This window comes from Ptychodera flava, chromosome 14 (genome assembly GCF_041260155.1).
Source record: "Ptychodera flava strain L36383 chromosome 14, AS_Pfla_20210202, whole genome shotgun sequence".
Lineage (NCBI taxonomy): Eukaryota > Metazoa > Hemichordata > Enteropneusta > Ptychoderidae > Ptychodera > Ptychodera flava.
This window is the reverse complement of record NC_091941.1, coordinates 25,466,148-25,490,233: the sequence shown is the minus strand read 5'-3', so window position 1 is coordinate 25,490,233 and position 24,086 is coordinate 25,466,148. Positions and strand designations below refer to the sequence as shown.

At 38.9% G+C, this 24,086-nt stretch overlaps 2 protein-coding genes across 10 annotated transcripts in view; one reads left to right on the top strand and one right to left on the bottom strand.

Annotated features, from left to right (window-relative positions):
* LOC139149899 (synaptotagmin-16-like) overlaps window positions 1–5,047 on the top strand; it is a 57,847-nt gene extending 52,800 nt beyond the window's left edge. For all 5 annotated transcript variants that reach the window (XM_070721924.1, XM_070721923.1, XM_070721922.1 and 2 more), the window contains one exon: window positions 129–5,047. In XM_070721924.1, the coding sequence (XP_070578025.1) occupies window positions 129–442 (314 nt within the window). In that variant the 3' untranslated portion in view covers window positions 443–5,047. The remainder of the gene's footprint in view (window positions 1–128) is intronic.
* Window positions 5,048–7,425: 2,378 nt separating this feature from the next.
* The window catches only part of LOC139149897 (uncharacterized), a 38,995-nt gene continuing 22,334 nt past the window's right edge, over window positions 7,426–24,086 (bottom strand). For 4 of the 5 annotated variants that reach the window (XM_070721917.1, XM_070721915.1, XM_070721918.1 and 1 more), the window contains exons 2-11: window positions 23,698–24,045; window positions 22,617–22,739; window positions 20,412–20,642; window positions 19,596–19,744; window positions 17,976–18,192; window positions 17,021–17,365; window positions 16,327–16,542; window positions 12,419–15,997; window positions 12,131–12,262; window positions 7,426–11,244 (exon numbers count right to left, since the gene is read on the bottom strand). In XM_070721917.1, coding sequence (XP_070578018.1) covers window positions 10,642–11,244; window positions 12,131–12,262; window positions 12,419–15,997; window positions 16,327–16,542; window positions 17,021–17,365; window positions 17,976–18,192; window positions 19,596–19,744; window positions 20,412–20,642; window positions 22,617–22,739; window positions 23,698–23,976 — 5,874 coding nt within the window. In that variant the 5' untranslated portion in view covers window positions 23,977–24,045 and the 3' untranslated portion in view covers window positions 7,426–10,641. Of the gene's footprint in view, window positions 11,245–12,130; window positions 12,265–12,418; window positions 15,998–16,326; window positions 16,543–17,020; window positions 17,366–17,975; window positions 18,193–19,595; window positions 19,745–20,411; window positions 20,643–22,616; window positions 22,740–23,697; window positions 24,046–24,086 lie in introns of all 5 variants that reach the window. The other variant, XM_070721919.1, reaches the window with a different exon arrangement.

Here is a 24,086-nt window from a genome sequence, read left to right as displayed (position 1 = left end):
AAACAGCATGCCTTCAAAATTGAAACACAAAGCTGCACTTTATTCTCAACTGTGAAATATGCCATTGCCATTGTCAATTTTTTTTGTTTTTTTTCTCTCTCTCTCTCTCTCCCACTACCCTTCCACAGATACCTATGTCAAAATCGCACTGATGGCCTCGTCCGGCTTTGAGATGACGCGCAGCAAGACGTCGGTGCGCCGCGGCCAGCCCAACCCCACTTTCAAGGAGACCTTCATCTTTCAAGTGGCCCAGTTCCAGCTTCCAGACGTGACGGTCATGTTCTCCGTCTACAACAAGAGGAGCATGAAGAAGAAGGAGATGTTCGGCTGGTTCTCCATGGGACTCAACAACAGCAGCGAGGAGGAGCTAGCACACTGGAACGAGATGCGAGAATCCAAAGGACATCAAGTATGCCGATGGCATGTACTTCTAGAATCCTAATGTGGTCGTGCTGTGTGTGTTAGGTGACAAAAAAAATCTAATATATATACTGAGCATGTTTATACACATGTCCAACTAGATAGAATTCAGTAATCTGTGCTCTCCAGGATTTCATGAAAGGAAATCCAAATTTGGTGGTATAGTCAAACAAAGGATACATAGCCATTTATACAAGTTGTCAGATCCAAATATAAGGTACATCTATATCAGCAGTGTGTTCTTTCCCTGAGATTAGTAAAACCACTACTAATTAAATACTATGTTTGAAAAGACACTGTTGATATTAAGTTTGCAGTGTTCATTGTGGTCGGTGAGACCCCGCTAAATTTCAAATGTGTATAGCTTGTGGTTTCTCACTACCTTTGTAAAAAAAAGGACTTTGCATTAAGCTTTGAATCTTCAAATGTTAAAATAATAATGATTTGGTTTTTGACTATGTAGCATATTAATTAATTCAGTCAACTTTTAAATCTAGAGTGAGAAATACCAGATTGAATTTATCTTTTGAAATTTTTTCTGCCTGCTTGAACGCTTGCACTCTTCAAAAAAATATATCTTTTCCTTGAGCAAAGGCAACTATTACAGTCGAAAATGAAGGGTTTGGATCAAACCATCGAGATGACAGGTGAAAACAATGGGTTTGGATCAAACCATTGAGATGTGACAGGTGATGAATTATTAAAAAAGCAGACACTGCTTTCACAGAACATTAGCACCAGCACTGCCATCATCCATGATGAACATTGACGTTCACACAGCAAGTGCTGTTTGAAAATCAAGCAGCCCATACATTGCCAAGCTGAGAACCTTGTAACCTGTCATGTTTTGACCTGGAGTTTACAGCAGATTTTGCCGACCTTATTTTATACTCTGTATGAAAAGAATGCTATTTATAATATTGCTTTATCCATGCAGCCGGCAAGCTGCGTAAAATGGAAACAGCATGCTGATATCAATGAGTTGGTAGCAAAAAATCAACGGAAAAGGGCACACACAGGTTTCTGATCCGCTGCTTGGTACAGGGAAGTAACATAGTTACAAAGCATTTTCTTTCCTTACTCAGGCTTCATCAGATTTTATTGCAAGACAATTTAGGAATTCTCTCTTGTCCAATATTTTTCATACTTTGTTAGTCTGCAGAGCCACTTGTTGATGACTGCAATAAAACAGTAATTTGTGCAATACCACCATTTTTAATCACAATCTTTGTTCCAAAACAAGACAAAAATAATTCTGTATATCACTCTGTATGTAACAATTGAAAACAGTTTAGCGTAAACAATCTTTCTTATATATGTACATTTTATCTGTTGTAAAACGTTTCATGTTTATCTGAGTTATACCTAAGATGTACTTTTTCTGGTTATTTACTCAGTTCTTTTTCTTATTCAAAAAAATCATCATCTGTATTTGGAAAAATCAAGAATGGATGTACAGTTGTAGATACACCATTGGTGACAAAACGGAAATGAAAAATGTAAAACCAATTCCTTTCCCCTCCCTTTCCCATCAACCCTTGTCCAACCCAACTAGCTATAGTGTGTCTTATGAAACAGTAATAAACAACCATACAAAGGTAGATTTTGGTGTTGTCAATTAATAGGCCAGGGGTGATGGGACAAATGACTGCCACTATCACTTAGGAGAGATCACCTGTGACACAGAAAATGTTTGTATCAGAAATTCATCGATGTTTTTTTTTTCTTTTCATTCTTTTAAAATGTAGTTTCCCAATTTATGCTGTATTAGTGTACAATGTTGACAGCCTTTATAGTGAGATTACAAGCCAGAAAACCCTGCTTTTGTGGTTGAAAATTTTACTGTTCAATTACAGATTGGCATTTCGTGTAAATAATTGTAAAATGTACAGTTTCAGGTGTGTAGAAATATAATCAGGTTTTTCTGTTCATAGTGTTTTATTTAGTAATATTCACTGAAATTTCAAAAGCTGTACAATCATAGACATCAGTTTTTATTCTTTGTCAATATCTAATGGTTTTAAAATCAAATTGATTAACTTTTGTTGTGCCAAATGATTTTTCCTGCCCTTTATCTGCGTTTGAGGTGCTGTCAATTTTGTTTTACATGACTCTTGTAATATTCCCTTTCATGACTTTTATTTGTTACTCTTGTTTTTACTCTATCCTTGGCCCCATTTTTCCCATGCAAAACAGAATATCGATGATTAAAAAAAATGGTGTGGTATAATGTTCGGCTTTGCATTATATCGACTTTCAATGCTAAATGTACTTAAGTATTTTTATCATTCCCTGTATTTTCATAACATTTTGTATTATTTTGAAGATGGGTGTTGCTGTAATAATAGTGTGGTCACGTTTGATTTTTGATTATCCGTTTTACTTGCTTTAGGTCAGATGTTTCACGGGTTAACTTTAATCAAAAGTTGTTTATGTAAGGTCATCACAAGGTCACAACATTTCACAGGGAGAAATCAGAACATCAGCGATGTAATCAGAAAATTTCCTTTACTTCTTGTAAATGTAGAAAATTTTTCAACAGATTACACAACAGAATTAGCAGATGTCAGCTTTGTTTAGTGACTCTTTCATCTTTATATTTACAACAAAAAAGAAAAAAAATTATTTTTAACGCTACTTTCTATGATTTAGCTAATTGGACTTTGAAGTGGGACAATATATTGGTTGACTCTGCAGGAGCAGATCACACAAGGTGATATGAAATTATGTTTGATTGAATTCCTTTTGTTTGTGTAGTTCAGGAAATTGGAACATAAATTCTACTCAGTATGATACTGATAGTATATGACTCAACTAAAGTACATAGTAGCGCCTCACTTCTATTTTTTCCTCCTCCCCTTCTACCCCTCTCCCTCCCCTTCTACCCCTCCATCCATTAACCCCCACCCTCCAATCCCCCTTCCCTTCCTCAGTTACCATACATGTATCGAAAAGTGAGAGTTTCGATGTAAAGACGGCAGTGCCAAGCTAGCTAGGTGTTTATCAAACAGCGTTACCCGCAGGTTGAAAATGATTTATCTTTTAGGGTTCTGATTAAAGTGGAATGAAATCTGAAGAAAATTGTAACATATTACGTACGGTGTTTACAGCCACGCCAAAAATAACTTGATATGGATGTTACAGATACCCTTGCGCCCTAGGGGAGTCTTTCTGTTGTGAGAATAATTCATCAAACTTAATGTGGGGGATGTCCTTTTGAAACAGTTTTAGCGAGGGTTTCTTTTCTACAGATCTGTAGTGGCTGTGAAAAGCAAAGCAAATGGTCTGTGTTATGCATCATTGAATATTTTTCTCAGCCATTTCACACGGCTTGTCGTGGAGGATTCAGCTGCTTTCTATGCAAACAGGTGTCGTTTAAATCTGTGTCAGGATGTCCCTTGTGGCATCTGCCGCACCGAATGACATGTTTTCGAATTCCCTTCTGTTGCTACCTTCTAGCCCAGATACCTGTGTTTTGACAGCATGCCATGATATATCTGGACTATCAAACAGGAATATCTGTTCAATCTGCAGGCTAGATCAAATCAAGCGTTTGCACAGACTGTTACCATAACTACTGTCCCAAAAAGCTTTACCTGTGTTTGTGCATAGACCCCAGCAGCAATTTTAAAACTATCCTAGATACAATATGCTGCTTAAAATTTCTTTAAAGAAAAACTTCATGTTTTTCACAAGTACCTTGACAAAAATGTTACATTTTCAGTTGCCTATAATTTGAATGAAATTTGATGAAGGTAACAGCTGAGCAATAATGAGGATCCCAATTTTACAAAAACAGTTTTTGTTTTTTCCCTCTCCATTTTTGTCTTGGAATAACAGCCAATGGCAAAATTAAACGGTAAATGATATCAGATAAATTTAGATTATATTGTATTTACATCACGGTAACCATACTTTCTGTTTCCATGGAGGGTTCTTCTAAGAAATTGCCAGACCAACCGCAATCTCTTTCAAGGACCAAAACCACAGAATAGCAAATGTACATCAAAAAGATCAATTTGGAACAGTAATTACTGTCAATCAGCTTGCTAATTTTCAGTAATCACTTTAATTATCTGAGATCACCAGGAAAATGAGATTACGGCTGGTCGTGTCTGTTTCACTAAAAAGGGGATATCAGATTGCAATTTTTAGATTTTTGTCCTTGAATTATAATGGAACATAATCCCAAGTCTTTGGGAGTTTAATTTCTTAGTTAGCTGTACAGTTTTTACTTGCGTGTTTTTTGAATTTTCCTTTTCACTCTCTGATTGATGAGATTATCGTAGGTGTTAGCAACTGACTATTTATCTACCAAGAGGAATAATGAGCAACAATGATCTTGAAATCACAAATCTCGAAAAAGACAATCAAAGACACAACAAAAGAGAAATTCTGAAATCCACCGACAATGTAAGTTACCCTCTTAGCTGATAAATTTTCAGTGCAATTTTCAGTGAGTGAATCTGCATATTGGAATTATTAGGAGAAAATAATTGCCGCAGGCTAACTTAACAAGCTTTGAAGGAACTCCAGCAATATTTTGACCTCTGAACTTCTGTCTTTTGTATTTCTACACTATATGATTCAGCTTATATACGCAATAAACAATCTTCTTTGAATGCAAGCCATGTTTCTTGGTGTGTTCACCGTTATTTATTGACTGTCAAAGCCAAGAGAATTGCCCTAGGAATTTAAATAATAATTATCAATGATAGAGGGCGGTATAGCAGACTGCCAACAAGCCCCCATGTAGCCTCCAGCAGTTGCTTGCTGATTTTATTTGAGTAGCAAGCTTATAACTGGGTCACAAAGAAAGAGCCATAGAGACATCTAGTCATATTATGCCATGGTTTTATTTACAGCAATGCACCAGTATCATAACACAACAACCTGTGAGATTGTCTCCACAAGATTCTTATTGCTTGCAGGAATTTTCTGCTTTGAAACTTATGTTAATACCGAGAACCAAGGCATTCTGGGAAATAAAAGTGCCATGGCTACTGAAATGCCCCAAGGTAGGATGCTCTAGCCAGCGAACATGAAACTTTCCAAATATAGAACATATATTTAAAGTATACATGTTGCTTTTGGCAAAAACTTTCCCTTTTTAATTAGGCCTTTGTGCAAAATTTCAGTGGATAAAGTTGTAGACGTTTTGGTCCTAGTTTTCTTTCAAAAAAGCTGCACATTCTGAGAGAAAATTTGCAGCAGTAGATACTGAGTTTTAAGTCTTTGTACTTTCAGTGACAGTACTTTAACCCTTTCACCACCATGGTTTGGCCCAAACCCATTGTTATCAATGGTGATTGTGGACCTGGTTACAGGGAATCGGGGGTGAGCAGGTTAAATTTGTTTTTTACACAAGGCCTATACAAATATGACTGATGGTCTACAGGGTCACGTAAACATCACCTCCAAATCTCCACATCAATGACAAATGACAGATCGTGCCTTGGAACATAACAGTAATATTACCTTTTATACACGGTACAGCTATTTTTAAACTGAAATGAAATATCGACGTGAGAAGGCTTAGCAATATATTATGACATAACTTGTGTGGAATGCAAAAGAAAAGTGTCCAAATGAGGAATGTTACAGATAATAAATGGTGACAGCACCATAAAAAAGCTTAACAAGCCTATACCATTAGTGTATATATGTGATATATGATAATGCAATGAGAACTTTAACCGTTGAAACCATTTACTAACTAGCACCAACCACCACTGTTAACTATCTACTAGTTACCATTCAGCTAACCACATAGCTATCAAGATGTGCCGTTTTAAACTGATTTATACACTTGCACTTACGCTCGGCGGAAATTCACCAGATTCAAGAAACACGGCTCTCACACCGATCAGAAACATGATTTCAATGAAAACACCCAAAAACTCTACTGCTCATACGCTTCAAATAGAGACTACGACATTTCACTGTGACATTCTTCCATCATTTGCAAAAATTTTGCTGATGACATGGAAAAAACGCTGAGTGCCCTGTGTGATGTTGTACAATATCATGAGTGTCCTTGCTACATATCCCATGATCCTATGCACTATCTTTCTGAGTCCATTTTCATAATTAAAAGATAATAACAGTCATTGTCAATTCCAGAGTATCAAATTTTAATAACTGTCAGATCCCATACGGCATACTGTAATATTTCAACGTGCAGTTGGTTTTTGGACAAGTCGTGAATATTTGTGATTTTATTGAGTTAATCTTTGGACTGTTTCAGCTTTGAATTAAATTTTGAAGAAAGCCACATGAAAGTATGTAAATGGCAGACTCTGTCAGTCTATAAGTGGTCTGCAGATACCATTACCCTGTTCAATGCAGGCCAAAGGTCAAGACGCAAACTACAGCCATATTGGGGGTAAGCAGTTTAAGCAATGAATCATGGGATATGTGAGCTACAACTGCCACAAGCGCACTCACATAGTTTCCCTTTGACACTGGCAACAATAAATGTCATTCGCAGTGTGGTCTATTTTGCTAATAATGGCATATCTGACACATGACATGCTAGCACACAACAGAGAGAAAAAAAAGATAGGGCTCTATATAAGTATCAGTCCTGGTAGCCAGGTATTGAATTCACAGTACACACAGTGGCTAAAAACTTCCACTGATTTGAGACCACTAACTGAGTTTGCAGACACAGAAAACAGCAGTAAACTGCAGTCATAAACACACTTTAAATAGCAACAAGCTAGGACTCTCCTTTTTTTCCAAACAAATGTGATGTAAATTTCAATTTCAGCTGCAAAAATTTTCATCTGATCTTAAAAGTTAGCACCTGCCACGTTCGGGGTCACTTCGTTGTCTCACAGGGAAAAAAATGGCCCTCTCTCACAGCAAAAATGATTTTAATCATTATGTGCTCTACAAAAATACACCATTTGTATTCTATTGCTTAGCATACGATCATAAAACTCAGTCTCTAATGTAAAATTTGATAGCTTTCTGTTAGATCACTCTAAATATATTCCATGACATTTCAATTTATTTCTCCAATAAATCAGAATTAATGTGTTCCACTTTTGAAACACTTTATTTTGTTCCCTGCTCTCTCTCTGTGCATAGTTGATGCTATTTGTAATACATTATTTTGCCTTTGGCCAAGGGCACTGATCAAGGTGAAGGCTGATACATACTGAGAATTGCTGCAACACAACAGAGGATACAAATGATGTATTTGGAATTTACTGTGACTTATCTAAAAGTGTGATGACCTCAAACTGCTGTGTCCCATCACTGAATGTCAGCATCCTGGACATCCTGGCCACCAGACTGGCGCCCTCACAGACCACTTGTAACAGAACAAGTTTTGTTTCGTACGCACGCAGTACAACAATACAATACAGTACAGTGCCCATCATACAAAAAAAAAAAAACACTACCATCTACTTTAAAATTTAAGCTGCATGGGAATAAAACATTGAATTCCTAGCGCCCGAAAGCCTTAAATGATCAGCTCACTATTGTACAGTAAATTCAAAGATGAACGAGACAGCCTTGTAAACAGTATCATTGACTTTATAGATCTGTAATCAGAGCATGGTTTGTTTAACCCTTTGAGTGCTGTAATTTTTCCCACCAAACTTGTAATGCCACATCCTACCAATTTTTATGAATTTTTCTGAAATTTTCTGATAATTTTGGAGCAAATGGACATCATATTTCTTTGGCAACAGTTTTTTATCTAAATTTTGGCAAAAATTTTAGAAAAATTGACCAGAGTATATTTTATAATGACGACAAAAATTGACATTGGTGTTCAAAGGGTTAAAGTTGGCAAAGTCTAAATATCTCCTACTCAAACAGATTTGAATTTGCTAACATAAGGCATAAAACAAAGATTTTCTGCAAGATATAGCTTGAGTTACACCGGTACACAAAATTTTTGCATTGTGCTTGTAAGGGCACTGCGTGTGGCCTTTAAGCTTGTTTTAGTAAAAGGGAGCAGGTACCGTATTCTTTTCTCTCCTGTAGAGGGCGCTCTACTTAACAGTTCACTTTGCGCATTTACTAGCAAAGCTGTCATCCAGAAGGGTTTCAGGCACTACAAATCAACAACATGTTGTAATATCATCTTCTTTTTTTCTTTAAAACAAAAATAAATCTTTCAAAATAAATAGAAAAAAAATATTTGCACTGTTCTTACATTCAAGTCTCTTCATAAAAATTCAATCTCTCAACAATAAACACAAAATTATGTACAAATCGAAATACAAACATACAAAATAACACAAACAAAAATATACATTTCTCACTGTTCACAAAGAAAATTTCACAGAACACAAATAAAATCTATCATACAAAATGTACAAGGAATCAAAATCCACTTTTTTACAATTATCATACATAGTACACAAACATACATCTTATAAACAGGCTATCATACAAAAGTTATATATATATATATCTTTAAATATATATATATAAACATATATTGCATCACTTTCATAAATATATAAAACTTTGCACATCTTGATGTAAAAAAGTATAAACTTTGGTTTCAGAAATGGTAACGTCACTTTATCAAATATTTAGGCAATCAAAATTGTGTATTTCAGTCGTCTCTTTCTTAAAATAGTCCCTGGGCTTGCCAATATATTGTCTGTTCATGTTCGTCTTTTTAAAAAAAATGCATTTTTCTGATTTAATTCTTTGGATGTACATTTTCAAGGTTTGCTTTTAAAATCTGTCATAAACATTTAATAAACCATTTGTTGATAAAATAAACAGCAAATCGCGTTCAAGCTATTTTACATCTTTTAGAAAAACTTTTTTACATCCGTTTTATAAATTTTAGTTTAATAAAACATCAAAATTCGTACTGCATGATTCTAGCTTGGACATTTCAGCAAAATTTTTTAAGAAAGCTTTTAATCATGTTTTTTCATCTTTGATCACAAGTAGTTTTTTCATTCTTTTCAAACATCCAATTTGTATTTTTTGGTCTTTGTTTTTTCATTTTTGAAACAAAGTATTTTTTTCTATTTCATTCTTTGTCAAACATTGCAAACAATACATATTTCGAACACCCAGAGACTAAAATTATTTTTTGATTCCCAAATTTGTACAGATGATACTGAAACCAGGGCTACATATACATTTAAATCATTTACGACTACAGATCTTAAATTACTTGAAAGTTTTCTCACCTTACACCAAAAAAACCCGGAGTAGTGTTTAATATTTCATGCCTAACAAGACCAATAAAAAGTTGATTAATGGTGTTAACCCTACGTTACCTTGATATGTGTTGATGAACTAGCCAGCTGTGAAAGGAACTGTAAAAGATCTACCATGATTTTCAACATTTACCTGTCACCTACCACCTTATGTTTTATAGTCTTTTACATCTACTTACACCTTTCAAAACAGAGTGGCCACAAAGACCAAAGTGTGTGATTGTTTGAGAAGTTGAATTAAAATGCTGGCTCAATGATATGAACAAAAGCATAGGTTTAACTGGAGACAGACATGGCGTCTGCCCTTTTTGTGCATTCACAATCATGGCCCAATTTGAGGCCAATTTAACCTCTCAAGACGGAGGACACTGGCTGTGTTGATACACATGGTAAAGAAACTGCCTGGCTTCTGATTGTGGCCGAGGTCAAAGTGTGAGTCACACACATTACACATAGGCCAAAGAACTGGAAAGGTAGGGTTGAATGATGATCCTGATTGAAAGGCGGCCCTCAATGACTGAGAGATGGATCCACATTGAAAGGTGGCCCTCTTGGATTGAAAGGTGGATTTCGATTGTAAGGTAGCGCTTTTTGGTTGAAGGTAGCCCTCAATGATTGAAAGATGGATCTAGGTTGACAGGTGGTCCCTCTTGGGTTGAGAGGTGAATCTGGGTTGAAAGGTCACGGTTCAATGTTGAAATCATTATACAGCACTGTTCAAACTATGATTCACTCACTGTCCATAATCAAGTGACAACAATTACACCGGTAGAATTACATATTTGAAAAATCAATCACATTACTTATAAATGACTCTATCCTGCATGAAATTACTGATAACAGAAACTCTAAAATAAAGTAAGAAAGTTTTGTGATATATGTGTTAGGAAAGTTTACATCATTATACTTGATAAAAAGTTCTGTAATGAATGAGTGCATTATAATATTTAGATATGAAGAAACGGTGGAGCTGCAAGTTGATAACATGTGGACAACTCGGTCCAAACCACTTTTAGACAGGTGGGGGTCCTTTCACGTACTTGAGGACAGGCTCCCAGGACAAGCTACTGAAGAGCAACTGGTCGGTCAGGGAGAAGCTACATTCACCTTCTAGATTCTCAATGATGGTGGGCAACACTATCACGATGAAGGAAAACAACATGAGGATGAGATAGATTGGAATGGCTATGCGGAGGACGCGATGCCAGAACGACTTTCGTGGTGAGGTCATGCTCACCGTGTCAAAGATCGCATCGTCAGGGGCCTCTGCATCGTCGTCGTCCATACAAACCAGGCTGATGTCTGTCTGTTGAGACTTGTCAAGTACAGTCTTCGGTGATGATGACCACTCCGGCATCAGGCTTTGGCTATCACTTGACTCCACGCTCGACTGATTCCCAACCTCAAGCGGCCGCGTCTTGACATCTGTTACTGCAGAAAAGCTCTCGCCGGCTGCAGTGACACACAACTCACTCTCATCTCCTTCTTCTTCTTCAGAGAACCTACTGACTGGGATGACAAATTCCTGAATGGACGGCAGCAACCTGTCGACTCTGCGTAGAACAAGCGGGGTCGACGTATCTATGGGACTACCATCGCAGGAATCAGTCTCACTCTGCAAAATTACAAAATGCAAAAGTAAGAAGTTAGGCCTCTTTCTATTAGGCTCCATAGACAAACGGCAACTTGGGAGAAACAGGGTTAAACCCTGTATATTAATCTGTTCACCCCCTAATTCCCTGTAAACAGGTCCACGATCACCACTGATAACAATGGGTTTGGGCAAAACCATGGTGGTGATGGGGTTAATCAGGATCTGCAATCTAATCTACGGACTTCTCTCCAGCACACAATAAAAATTTAAACTCTCCTACAAAAATCTACACACAAATGAACACACGTTTTTAAGAGTTCACAGCATACAATCACACAAACTCAAAAAGAAACATTTTTTTCCTAGGTTCTATTTACCTACAGGTAACTTAAGTTGTGAATAAATCAGAGCCTCTAATAAGTAAGAATTCAAGGGAAATTTGAGAAAATCTGGAAAAGGTCAAAATTTTTAACAGAAAATTTCTGGCAGATAAAAACAGAATTTGCCGCGTTCAATGGTAACACTAGCAATGCTGATTGAATGATCGTCAGCATCGAAATGACATGAAATTGGACAAAGTAAACACCATTCAGCATAAGGACTTACATGAAATGTTACACTTGTTCCACTGGTCAAGTAGAAATGAAAATATCGTGATCTTATTATCAACACAATATAAACTGGAGATAACCTTTGTCACTATAAGCTTTCCATCACAAACAAATATTTGTTTTAATAATCGTACATAAATATTGCTTTCAGTTCCTTTCAGACTTGATATTGTGATCTGCTTGCTTGATACATATTATATACAAGTGTCATGTTTTTAACTGTTTCAGTTCCGTGTGAAGGAAACTGAAATTTTCCATCCATCATACACATGAAGGGAAAAGACAGCAATATTTACCTTGGTGCTCTGAGTGGCTGAGAATCTACCACTGTCTTGCAGATCGCTCCCATCGTCATCTTGCTCATTCTTGTAATCTGCACCTAATGTTGCCGTGACAGCACCATCCTTATCTCCATCTTTCATTTCTCTCTGTTCAGAAAATCAATAATGATCCGTGTCAGTGACACCACACATAATAATGATCCTATTTTTTGAACTTCACCACAAGAATATTCATATTTTTGTGACATTGACAAGAAGTCTAAAATAATCAAAATTTGTTTTTTGATGAATTTTATGAATTACCTCATCATTGTCTTCATCACTATCCATTTGGAGCACATTCTGCAAGGCCTCCATCAGGGCTTCTTCTTCTGCATCATCATCATCATCATCTTCCTCATCTGGGTTCCTCTCTGCATCACTGGCATCAAACCAACCATCATCTTCGCTGTCACTTCCCTCATAGCTCACACTACCATCATCAGAATTGTCGTCGTCTCCATGGTAACCGACCGTGCTGATAAAAGTCGACATTGGATTGACAGATGCGAACTTACGCTCATTTGATATATTCCCAGAGTGGCCATCATCATCACCATCATCATCAAACCTTACATCATTACAAGCAGCCTTATCATCAGTGTCAGAACCAAGATAATCCAAATAGGAGGAACCTAGCCCGTTGCCATCCTCAATGCTTGATACATCACCAAAGAATCCACTGCCATCATCTCCGTCAACCCGACTGCTCTCAGCTCTCTGGCTCTTGGGAATGGTGGAAAGCAGCTTCCTGTGAGACCGCTGCAATTTCACGCTGAGCTCACCCAAGACACAGGCCTCAGCCAGGTCAGCTATGTAGGAGCAGAACGCCGGCGAGGCTGAGATGTTGAGATGGTGGTGGCTCGCATCGCTTGGCTTCTCAGAATCCCCGGTTCTCATCAAATCTTCACTCCAAGAGTCCTCCATGGCGTATGATATGTCACTGATGGACAAATCTTGAGTTTCGGACAAAATTTCTTGGATTTCTTCTTGCCATTCGGTAGTACCACTACCACTGAGTTGTGACGCGACATCAGAAACTTCCTTCTGTTGGGAAAGGGACTCTTCCACATTCACCTGTTTGGCGACTTCTTCACATGATTGGTCAAACGACAAAGTCTGAAACTCAAAACCATCACCAACATTCAGAGACTTGCTGGACCATTCGCTGGTCAGCAGGCTTTCCATCGAGTTGGAATTCACATCGGCAATGCTGACATCGCTGTCTGCATCCCAATCAGACTCCAACTTCTCTGTGATGATACCAGTTGAACCATCACTGACCACCATGCTATTTGCCATTTTCTCCACTACTGCAGGTGTAGCTTCACCTATTGGACTGTTTTCCTCTGCACTGCTACCGTCACCTTCACATCTGTTCACAACACAATCTCTTTGAATCACTTCACTCAAAGGGTCTCTGGGGGAAGGGGGCTGAGGAGCGCGCAGTCTGGGAGTCGTCCAGGGACTGACGCAGGGAGAGCTCGGTGTTTTGGGTGTCTTTGGGTACTCAAATTGATCTGTGCTCTTGACGAGTGGTGGAGCAACAGACAACTCCTTCCCACTCTGCTCCTTTTCCAGCCTTTCTTCACCTACAAGAGCAGCCAGGATCTCTGCTTCCTCCTTTTCAGTTGCCGGCTTGAAGGATAATGAGGGAGCCTTTGAAGACGGATAGGCTTCAGTAACACCAGCAGCTGAAAATGACACATTAACAGATGCTCTCGGAGTTGTTAAAAACTGACTTCCTGACACTTTCTCACCATCAAGACATAAGGGTGAAGCAACTGGTGTTCTCGGTGTGCAAAGGAGTGGGTAGATGACCATCGTCTCACCATCTTCACTGCCTGGTGAAAAGATTGGCGTCCTGGGAGTTGATAACAGGGGATAGATCACCATCCTTTCCCCATCCTCTGGCTCATCACTGTCTCTCGCCATGGTTATGGCTTTGGGAAGTTTGAGATCCACCTTCCTCTTTGCCTCCTTCTTGACATCATCAACACATTCAATCTTCACACTTGGAGGAGTCCACACAATTGGTTGCACTGCAATCTCTGGAGCAGAAGCCTTGTGGCCTTGTTCTTCAACGGTGTCGATCAGCGAAGGAAAGAATTTGGTTGTTTGTTTGATGGGCATTTTTGACTCAGTATCACGATCATCTTCACAGAGTAAAGACGGGAACAATTTTCTCTTTCTGGCACCTTTATTATCCAATCTTTGAATTACACCATCTGTTGGTTTGACATCTTCATCTCTCGTACAATGTAAACCACTCTTCAGATCTTCATCTCCGGTGTCACCTTCAGGCTTGCTCTGAGACTGGCCTTGCTGTTCTAGCATTCCCTTTGACAGCATCTCATCAAACATCTGCGTCTCGGCTTTCGCGACCTCCGCTGCAACATCTTGGAACTGGGAATCAATGAAATTCAACTCAAGCTTCAGGCTCTCGCTGAGGATATTCTCAATGGGACTGTAGACGGTGACATCTCTGAAGACATATTGCTCGTAATCTTCCTCCTCCTCATCGCTGAGGTCAAGTTGGAATATGCCATCCACCATATCATTGTCATCGTGACGGTCTTTGCTCACAACTCTGGTTGTTGGAGTCTCCAACTCTTCCTCGCTTAATGCGACATCATGTTCATCTTCTAATGCCATCTTGGCTTGCTCGATACAGGGACTCAAACTGTATGATGAGAAACTACCTTCGCTACGTGGACTGCATGAACTCAGAGACTGACTTCTGTTGATATTTAGACTACCTGGGCTACCTTCCGGTGTCATGAGACTTGTGGCAAATCCATCGCCTCTCCCTTGGCTTAACACTTCCCACATTCTGGCTTCATCAGCTTCAATATCTGCCAATTCACACTCAGTCGGCTTCTCCCGACGATTTAGCCTGTGAGGCATCAGAGCTTCGAGTGCTTCCTCGACGGCCTTGGTAACAGCATCGACGCTCTTCGGAAACTTCTCTTCAATCTGCTGGTGCTTGCGAAAGACACTGGTTTGCGGTTTCACGATTTTCACTTCATCTCTAGGACTGCTACTGCAGCTGCTGCTTCTGCTCTTCCTCTGTGTTGGTCTGCCAAAGTTGCCATGGGATAAATGCGATGAACTCCTACCACTCATCGGAGACTTACTGAGGTAGTCCTCTGCAAACTTCAGCTTCCCATCAACCACTTTTATATCTGGGTCAGCTTTGATGGAAGGAAACTTCCCATGTCCCTTGGACTTCTTCTTCTTTTTCTTTTTGTTCTTCTTCTTCGTCTTCACTTCTTTCTCCTCCTCCTCGCTGCTGTCCTTTCTCTTGCCTGGCTTCTTCACCTTCTTCTGTCTCTTCGATGCCAAGTCTCTCATCTTCTGCACTTTATCCATGTCTTCCTGGCTGATGTCCTCCATTGGAAAGATATCATCTTCCGGTGGGAATGTCTCATCAGCAAAATGACCAGACTCATCAAAGATATCCTCATCATCAAACTGGAGTTCTCTTTCCAGCGAGGACTCATCATCTTCCTGGTCTTTCATCAGCAGAACGTCATCAAACAGAAGTTCATCGTCTACTGTGATATCAGAAATATCGCTGACGCTGAATGCGTCATTTTCAGAAAAGGCCTTCCGGACCATCAGGAGATCTTCATTCTCCATCATCTGGTTGCAGTCGTATTCGTAGTCCACCAATCCCTCCACAATCTTGCTTGGCGTCAACAGGGCTGACGCTCTTTCAATGGGGCCGAACACACTATCAGCTGTTTTTTCTACTGTGACACTGCATGTCGCTGAGGCAGTACTTGGACCAGCATCATTCAACTGTGGCGCGCTGTTCTGATCCAATCCCTCTGCACTTCCCTGAAATTAAAAGGAAAATTGTTTAACTCCTTACATAACGAACCTGCGTTAGAAACACTTTAGTTTCTATCACAGAGGGCGCCATACATTCAATCACTTACACATTGGGTAGCCACTAGATCCTGTACATCACATGTTCTGATAGGACGTTACTTGGCATGTCACTCGTGAAAAGCATACAACATCTCACACTTGAGCCAACAGCAAGGAAATTGCAATTTATTGCAACTGTTCATAGTTTCTTCTGAGCTATGTTGAAAGGCTGCTAATTATAAAATTTTGATTTCTACAAAAAGATGACCAGTACAAATCAGGTTGTGGCTATATACCTTATGTGCTTTGACTTTCTCCTCCAATTTACTCCGCAAATCAATGGCTTGAAGCAGAATAGCCTGCCATCTCCTGTCCAGGTTGATTGCGGCCAACTCCAGAGTCTTTTTGTCTTTCTCTGTGTTACACGCCCTTGTGTCATCTTGCAGGATATCACAGAGCGTCAGTACTGCTGTCACTCCACGGGCGTGCTTCTCTATATCGGCCTGCAAAGCCTGTGCATGTAGGCAGTGATGATAATGATGTCAATATTGATTAGAAAGTACAGTGTGGGCAAAAGAACAGTGTCAGTGCAATGTCTTCACAGCTTATTATTTTTCCTGCTCTCCCTACAGGCACACAGGAAGTGTGTTCTGTCATTAGCCTTGGTGAGGCTTTGAAACTCAATGCACCGTGTTCGAAACAATGTAATATTATCAGCTCTTTTTTAGGGCTTGGTAAAGTTCCCTTCTTAGTTAAAAACAAATTAGTAAACACTGACTGAATTTAAGGGGTTCTTTACCATTTGCCAACACACTTGAAAAAAATTTGAAATTAGAAAAATATAATCTCTTATAATTTCTCAGAGATCTGCCCACTCTTATCAATGTAACAAAGTCAGCTGTTAATTGTAAAAGATAGAGCACAAATTCTTGGTAAAATATGTAAATAATAAATATTTGCATGTCATTAGCATAGTAACAGGAAACCCACCTGGTGCTCTTCTAGCTTCTTCTCCAACTCGGACACATCTGCAGAGTTCAAGCATTTGTTGTAGTTGACATTGAACAGTTGACATTCAACATCATTGAGCCAAACCCGGAGTCTCACCAGAATTTCATCCAGCTCCCCAAGCATGCTGGATGGACTACCACTGGGAGTTGAAGAGGTCGACTCCACGATGACGTGATCGTGGAGGTGGTCCCACTTCTCGTTGATGTCGGACAACTTGGAGGTGATCTCTGAGGTGAGGTTTGGGTAGGTCGTCATCAGACGGTGGCCCTTTGAGTTGAGTGTCCTACGCGTGACCTCAAGGTCGTCCATTTCATGCTTGTACTCCTGTGATCAATAGAAATGCACAAGTTTTCGTTTGAATACGTCGTGAAATGCACGCATCAAAAAAGACATTTCTTGACATCGCTAGAAATGTAAAATTTTGCAATACAGTAATTTCTTCAAAGCAATGTTAAACGCCAGACAAAAAATACAATTACAAAAAATACTATTACACAGTTGTCATTCAGGAGAAGCAACACTGTGTTCTGGAAACAATCTAGAGTATTGAACTAAAATCAGTCTTTCACAAATAGACTGACACTGCTGGAGGCAAATAGTGGCTGCCTGCAATGCCGGGCAGGGGAAAATACTGACACATAAAAACTAGAATCCTGCTGTCATGTTCCCAGTTAAATAGTGCAATAAGTACTGGCATTTTCCCTACACAAAACCTGGTCCTGGTTTTTAAATGCTGCGGTATAAGACATGATAATTTCTCTCATGTACAAAATGTCAGCGTATGGTGAAGGGCTTTTCACAATTAAAACATTGATCATTTTATCATCAGAATGGAGTTTCCGATGAATTTTGTGCTTGAATTCCCGACGACATTTGATATTCACTCTGCATTGTACCTCGCTAACTGCTAACCTGAGGCGTAAACAAAACCTACCTTGCAGATTTCTTTGTAGTATTTCTGATTAACCAGGACATCGGAGTCTTTCTCCGTGATGACCAGCTGCATTTCATTCAGGAAATCGAACATCTCCTGACATTGTCCCTCGAACTCGCCGACAACCTGACTGGCGTCGGACGAGTCACCGGTGTTGTCGCCATTGTCATCATGATCGACTGTGTCCACAGTGCTACCGTTCAGGATGGAGTCAAAACTAAAGTAAACAAAACCAAAAAAACAACCATAAAAACTATTTTTCCCTGGTAACATCTGTCACAGCTTACGCATGTTTATAACTGGAAGGTACAATCAATCAAAATGTAACATCAAAGGAGACAGCTGGATAAGCTCTGTCCATGCAGTGGTAAACAAACAAATATCAACAAATGATCCATTACAATACGCCAGTTATAAAAGGCATTCTTTTTTCCACTCCTTTCTTCAAAGGGACAAAAACTGTAACACATGACATGTTCTTTAATACTGTCATTCTTTTTTAAACAGGAAAAAAGTGTATTTTCTTTTTTTCCTTCTTAAAATATGTTGATATACAGAGTATGTATGTATGTATGTATGTATGTATGTATGTATGTATGTATGTATGTATGTATGTACTATGTATGTATGTATGTATGTATGTATGAAGTACTATGTATGTATGTATGTATGTATGTATGTATGTATTTATGTATGTATGTATGTAGTACTATGTATGTATGTATGTATGTATGTATGTATGTATGTATGTATGTACTATGTATGTATGTATGTACATGTATGTATGTAGTACTATGTATGTATGTATGTATGTATGTACGTACGTATGTATGTATGTATGTATACATGTATGTATGTATGTATGTATGTATGTATGTATGTATGTATGTATGTATGTATGTATGTATGTACTTACGTACGTACGTATATATGTATGTATGTATGTATGTATGTATGTATGTATGTATACTATGTACTATGTATGTATGTATGTATGTATGTATGTATGTATGTATGTATGTATGTATGTATGTATGTATGTATGTATGTATGTATGTATGTATGTATGAATGTATGTATGTATGTACTTATGTATGTACGTATGTATGTATGTATGTATACATGTATGTATGTATGTATGTATGTATACTATGTACTATGTATGTATGTATGTATGTATGTATGTATGTATGTATCTATCTATCTATCTATCTATCTATCTATCTATCTATCTATCTATCTATAGATGAATGCATGCATGTATGCATGTATGCATGCATGCATATCTCAACTCAACACATTATGGGTAACATACAACGTTATAGTTGACAAATGAATTCTAGCACAGACTAGAATGAAGTTGTCAATTATAACATTAGACATCATCACACACATAAATGTACCGCCAGGTTGTGTTGCCAACTTGAACACTGAAGGCATTTCAAGATGATTGTAGGAGCATAGTGAGAAAATCAATTTCACAAACAGAACAAATACAATGGACACCACATCAAACATTACAGCTGATGACACTTTAACATGCCGGATGCTGAAGAGAAAACACCGTGCTAAAAGTACACAGATACTGAAACAAGAGAGTGCTCTGCATTGTTGACGAACCTTTGTCCGTTGCTGAACGTCTCCAGTTGTTTGTTCAATGCCGAGATCTGACTAGCCATGGGCGAGTTCTTTCTCTTCTTGCTGTGAAGCTTGAAGGTGAGATGGTCCACTGCATCTCGCGTTTGTTCCATTGACAGTGGACTGACAACCTGTCAAGAGAAACAAACACGCGAAAACGATGATGACGACATTCGTAAATACCAAAGATGAAAAGTGAAGTGAGACATCACACTGAAGGTGACCAATGCTTGAAATGGACCAACAACATTTGATGTGAAACACTAATTACTCATTCTGAGTGGATGGGGTAAAAAAAACTTTGTAGACAATCTAAAACAATGCCCAACTTGGGAAGTCAATGGTTTCACAAAGGGAAAACATTTTACTTGCAGATCATTGTCGTCATCAAAGTGTCAGCGAGTGAGTAATGAAATAAAGGGCGCCTTCACAATGAGAAAAGAGAGATGATGACATGATGAAGGTTTGACAACGTGGAACTTTGTAAAAACGAATTCCTCTGCAATTAAATGATGCACTTGCATGTTAAAGATATCACACAGTGTTTCCATCCCATTTTGTTTTTTGATTTATGCCATGCTTCACAGCACAGTGTCTGACTAAAGATAAGCCAGAAAAGTGGTCTAGGTGTCTGGATTGAATAGTTAGGGTTAGGCCCAGATTCATTCTTATAAGTGGTGATTGCAGACCTGTTTACAGGGAATCGGGTGTGGACAGCTTAAAAAGTTATAGATAGTGTCGAGGACAAATTATGAAACGCCAGTATTCTAATTTTACTATTACACGCTTGCTACATACCCTGGCATAGTCAGAGGCACTAATGCTGGATTCCAGTGCACCCAGGGCATCCTCAATCTGTTGGTACTGCACATCAATCTGATTCTGAAGCTGTTCCCACTGAGACTCGATGACAGCCAGAGTCTTCTCCAAATACTGGCTTGTCTGTGGCAGTGAACTTTTGAACTCTTGACCCTGGGTCACCACCCGGTCCTTGGCAGCCTGGTGGGTCTCAATCTCGATGGCAAAGGCCTATAACAGTAATGCACATGGTCTATGTTATTTCATGCGAAAAATTACATCAATTTATACAATAGCTGCTAGTTCTATATACATGAATTGTAAGATCTCGTCTTGATTTTCCAATGTGTGTTATTATTTTCTGTTTAGATTAAGTTTATTCAAAACAATCATTACAGAAACAGAGCAAAGTTCCATGAATTCACACACGTAAATATCTAACGTTTGCACCTAAAAAATAATTCAAAATGACTGGTAAAACAAAATCCCTTATTCACGTCAACTCTGATTTACCATGTGCACCCTGAATCAATGAGCTGTACAGTCCTCCACCCCATCCCATCCCCTGAATTTTTTTTAATTCATGGTTGATTCAGATTGCAAATTGAAAGAGCATACAATATTACCTCAGATAGGGTAAGACTATCTCTGCATATGAAATTCATTCACATGAATGACAACAAAACATTGAGATGCAACCGTAAAGTATGTACTGTAAGTAGACAATTGTTGCATCCCCCTCTAGTAAACAAAAAACAACTTTCCATTGAAAGCAGCATATATTCACTGTGTGATCTAATGCTCATTCTGTTATTTAAAATATGTGGCTGTACAAATTGTTAAGAGTACATATGTGTAAACTGTATTATATAAAAAGGCATTAGGGTTTTTTCACTCTAGTGTTGCCATAAAAGAGATAAAATTCACAACTGGAGACAGGTGTCATTGGCATTTTATTGACAGGTTTGTTTGATTGTGTAACACCTGATCTGGTGACAATGCTTTGCTAACCTCAGTTCCGGAACCACATTATGACTTAGTTCACTGCAATGTTAATGGTATACCAAGCCTCAATTACGCTAGAAGACAGCCCTCAAGCAATGACAGGGCTATAGTGCAATGCAACAAAAGGACGGACTCAGAATGATTGTTTCAAATGTGCAACATTACGTCTTCGGAATCAAGCACAATACCGCGATGACATCAGCACTATCAGCTAGTTCATCTCTAGAATGAGTGGTTTGATGTTTGAAAAGGTTGTGGAAGTAAACACTCAACAGAAACTATGGACTAGACAGATTATAAGGTTATTTGTAGAAGTTTTTACTGTCTACAGCTCTATGTCTGGCATCTGTCTGTATGTGTGCCGAACAATCAAGTAGCATAAAAGTGCTACAATTCCAGATATGTACCAACACCTAACAAACACAATGACAAACAATTTTTTTTATTTCAAACATTCTGCAGGGCTACCGTCTCTCAAGAAACTGACATGGTGGGTACATTTCAATGCAAATGACCACCTGGAAACAGGTAGTGTTCAGTACAAAGCTATTTTGGCCAGCAGCCAGCATCTACAAGGGAACCTCTGGGGAATAACGGCGAACACAAACTGGTGTCTATGTACGGTTTGAAGCAGATTCACCGTTGTTATTTGCATGGCCTTGTCAGCGCCTGGGACAAGGAGGGTTTGTTTTGCATTTTAAGTCTTTGATGTGTTGCGAGAGAAAGTCACAAAGGTTTTACAAAACCTGTTGAAAGCAGAGTTCCACAACTGCATGGGCATACATGTACCTTATCCAAGTCCCTATCCCCCCCTAATGCCTTGTATGTAGCTGACATAAGCAACTGAAAATAGTATGGTTACACCAAGGGGACAATTAGCAATGGGTTTGTAAAAGTCTAGAAACATTCTAGACCCATCCAATGGTATAACGCAGCAACAGCAACCTAAAACATTCACAAAACCATCAATTTAGCAGGAACTCCTAGCACGCACTTTAATAATCCATTGATGCAGTGGATTGCAATCCTCTGCATCCGCCATGAAATTGAAAACAACAAGGTGTCATCTCCAATAAAAGCTGACCAATCACAATTCAGCGTAAAAAGTTTACACCTGGGTCCTCCTCATGAAAACCTCAGTCACACAAAGTTAAGAGGTCAACCAATCAGTCAACCGATCAGCATCTATTATCAACTCACCAGGTGCCTCTCCAGGTGTACTCTCAAACTATTCACATCTCCAGTGGCTGGTTTCCAGGACTCGGCTTGGCCAACAATATCATTAAGCCACTCACTGAGCTGATCAACGTCATTGATAAAATTCTGAAAATGGAAAAGATATGAAAAAGGTCATGAAAATAAGAAGTAAATGTTTCCATTATTTCCTAACATGTTGGTGAAGACAAGGCAAGTCTGCCACCCACCCACACACCAATTATGTGTCTCGTTGAAAGGAAAACCATATTAGGTTTATCTGTATAAAGAAGTATTACAACAACAACGGATTTCCTTTCCTAATTGCTTGGTTCCTGGATGATACGATTCAGATATCAGATACTGTTGCAGAAGTTGCACGTAACACATCCTTTGCTGACGCAGGACGTCTCAGAAGACATCTGGCGGATGCATCTCTGTTATTATCTGTTCATTACGAGTTGGTTAGTTTCACATCTACATCACGTCTACAAAGGTGGAACCCTCCATGGAATTCTGATAACATATGCATATAACCTGACTGAGTACATCTACATCAGAGTATCTGAATAATAATACCTGTTATCAGAGAGTGATGAAAATTTCGGAACCTTGTGTATCACATACGTGCATGTTCTGGGTTCTGGGAATAATTCTCACAGAGCAAGGGCATTTTCAATTGAAAATCATCCCATCTGCCGAACATGATCAGCGGGTGTATATCCCCAGGAGGGATACAGTCTGAGCATGCGCAAAGCTTTTCCTGTTTGCAAACACTGCATACTTCAAACAACGTCTGGTTAAAAGCAGATCAAAATTGCTACAAAATGAAAATGTTACAGTCTACATAACACAGAAAACACCCTCTGATAATGTAATCATACACACCACCCTTTTGGGTTGTATGCAACCCATACCATGATCTTCAAGCCAAGAGCAAACCATTGTACCCGTTTAAAGGGTCAACATAAAATTAGAACTTCAAGAAACTGGTACTAAATCCCTCTGCTATAGTGGGGATCAAAAGCCATTATTTAAAAATGATTTTAGGGCCATCAGCAATCATGAAAGCGAAAACCGCACTCACCAGCCACTGTTGCTGCAGGCGTGCATCTACGTTCTCCTTATTACTCTGAAGCAGCGCGACCAGCTTGCCGCTGCCATCTGTCGCCTCCTCCTCCCGGCACTGGCCGCTCTGCTTCTTCTCGGCCTTCAGTGATTCAGAAATCTTGGGCGATGTCGCCGTGGCGAAGACCAAGTTGTTGCCGTAGTTGCCATGGTTGCGAGATCCAGAAATCGTAGTCAGTAATCCGTTGCTATCCGAGTCGTTTTTGAACCACTTTCCAAGTGTCCTCCACTTGAGCATAATCTCAGTGAAGGCAATTAAGAGGATGAAAATTAGGATATCAATTGCTGGGCTGGTAATCTTCTATATCTGTTTGGCATGGGAGAAAAAAATGAAAGAAAGTCAAAATT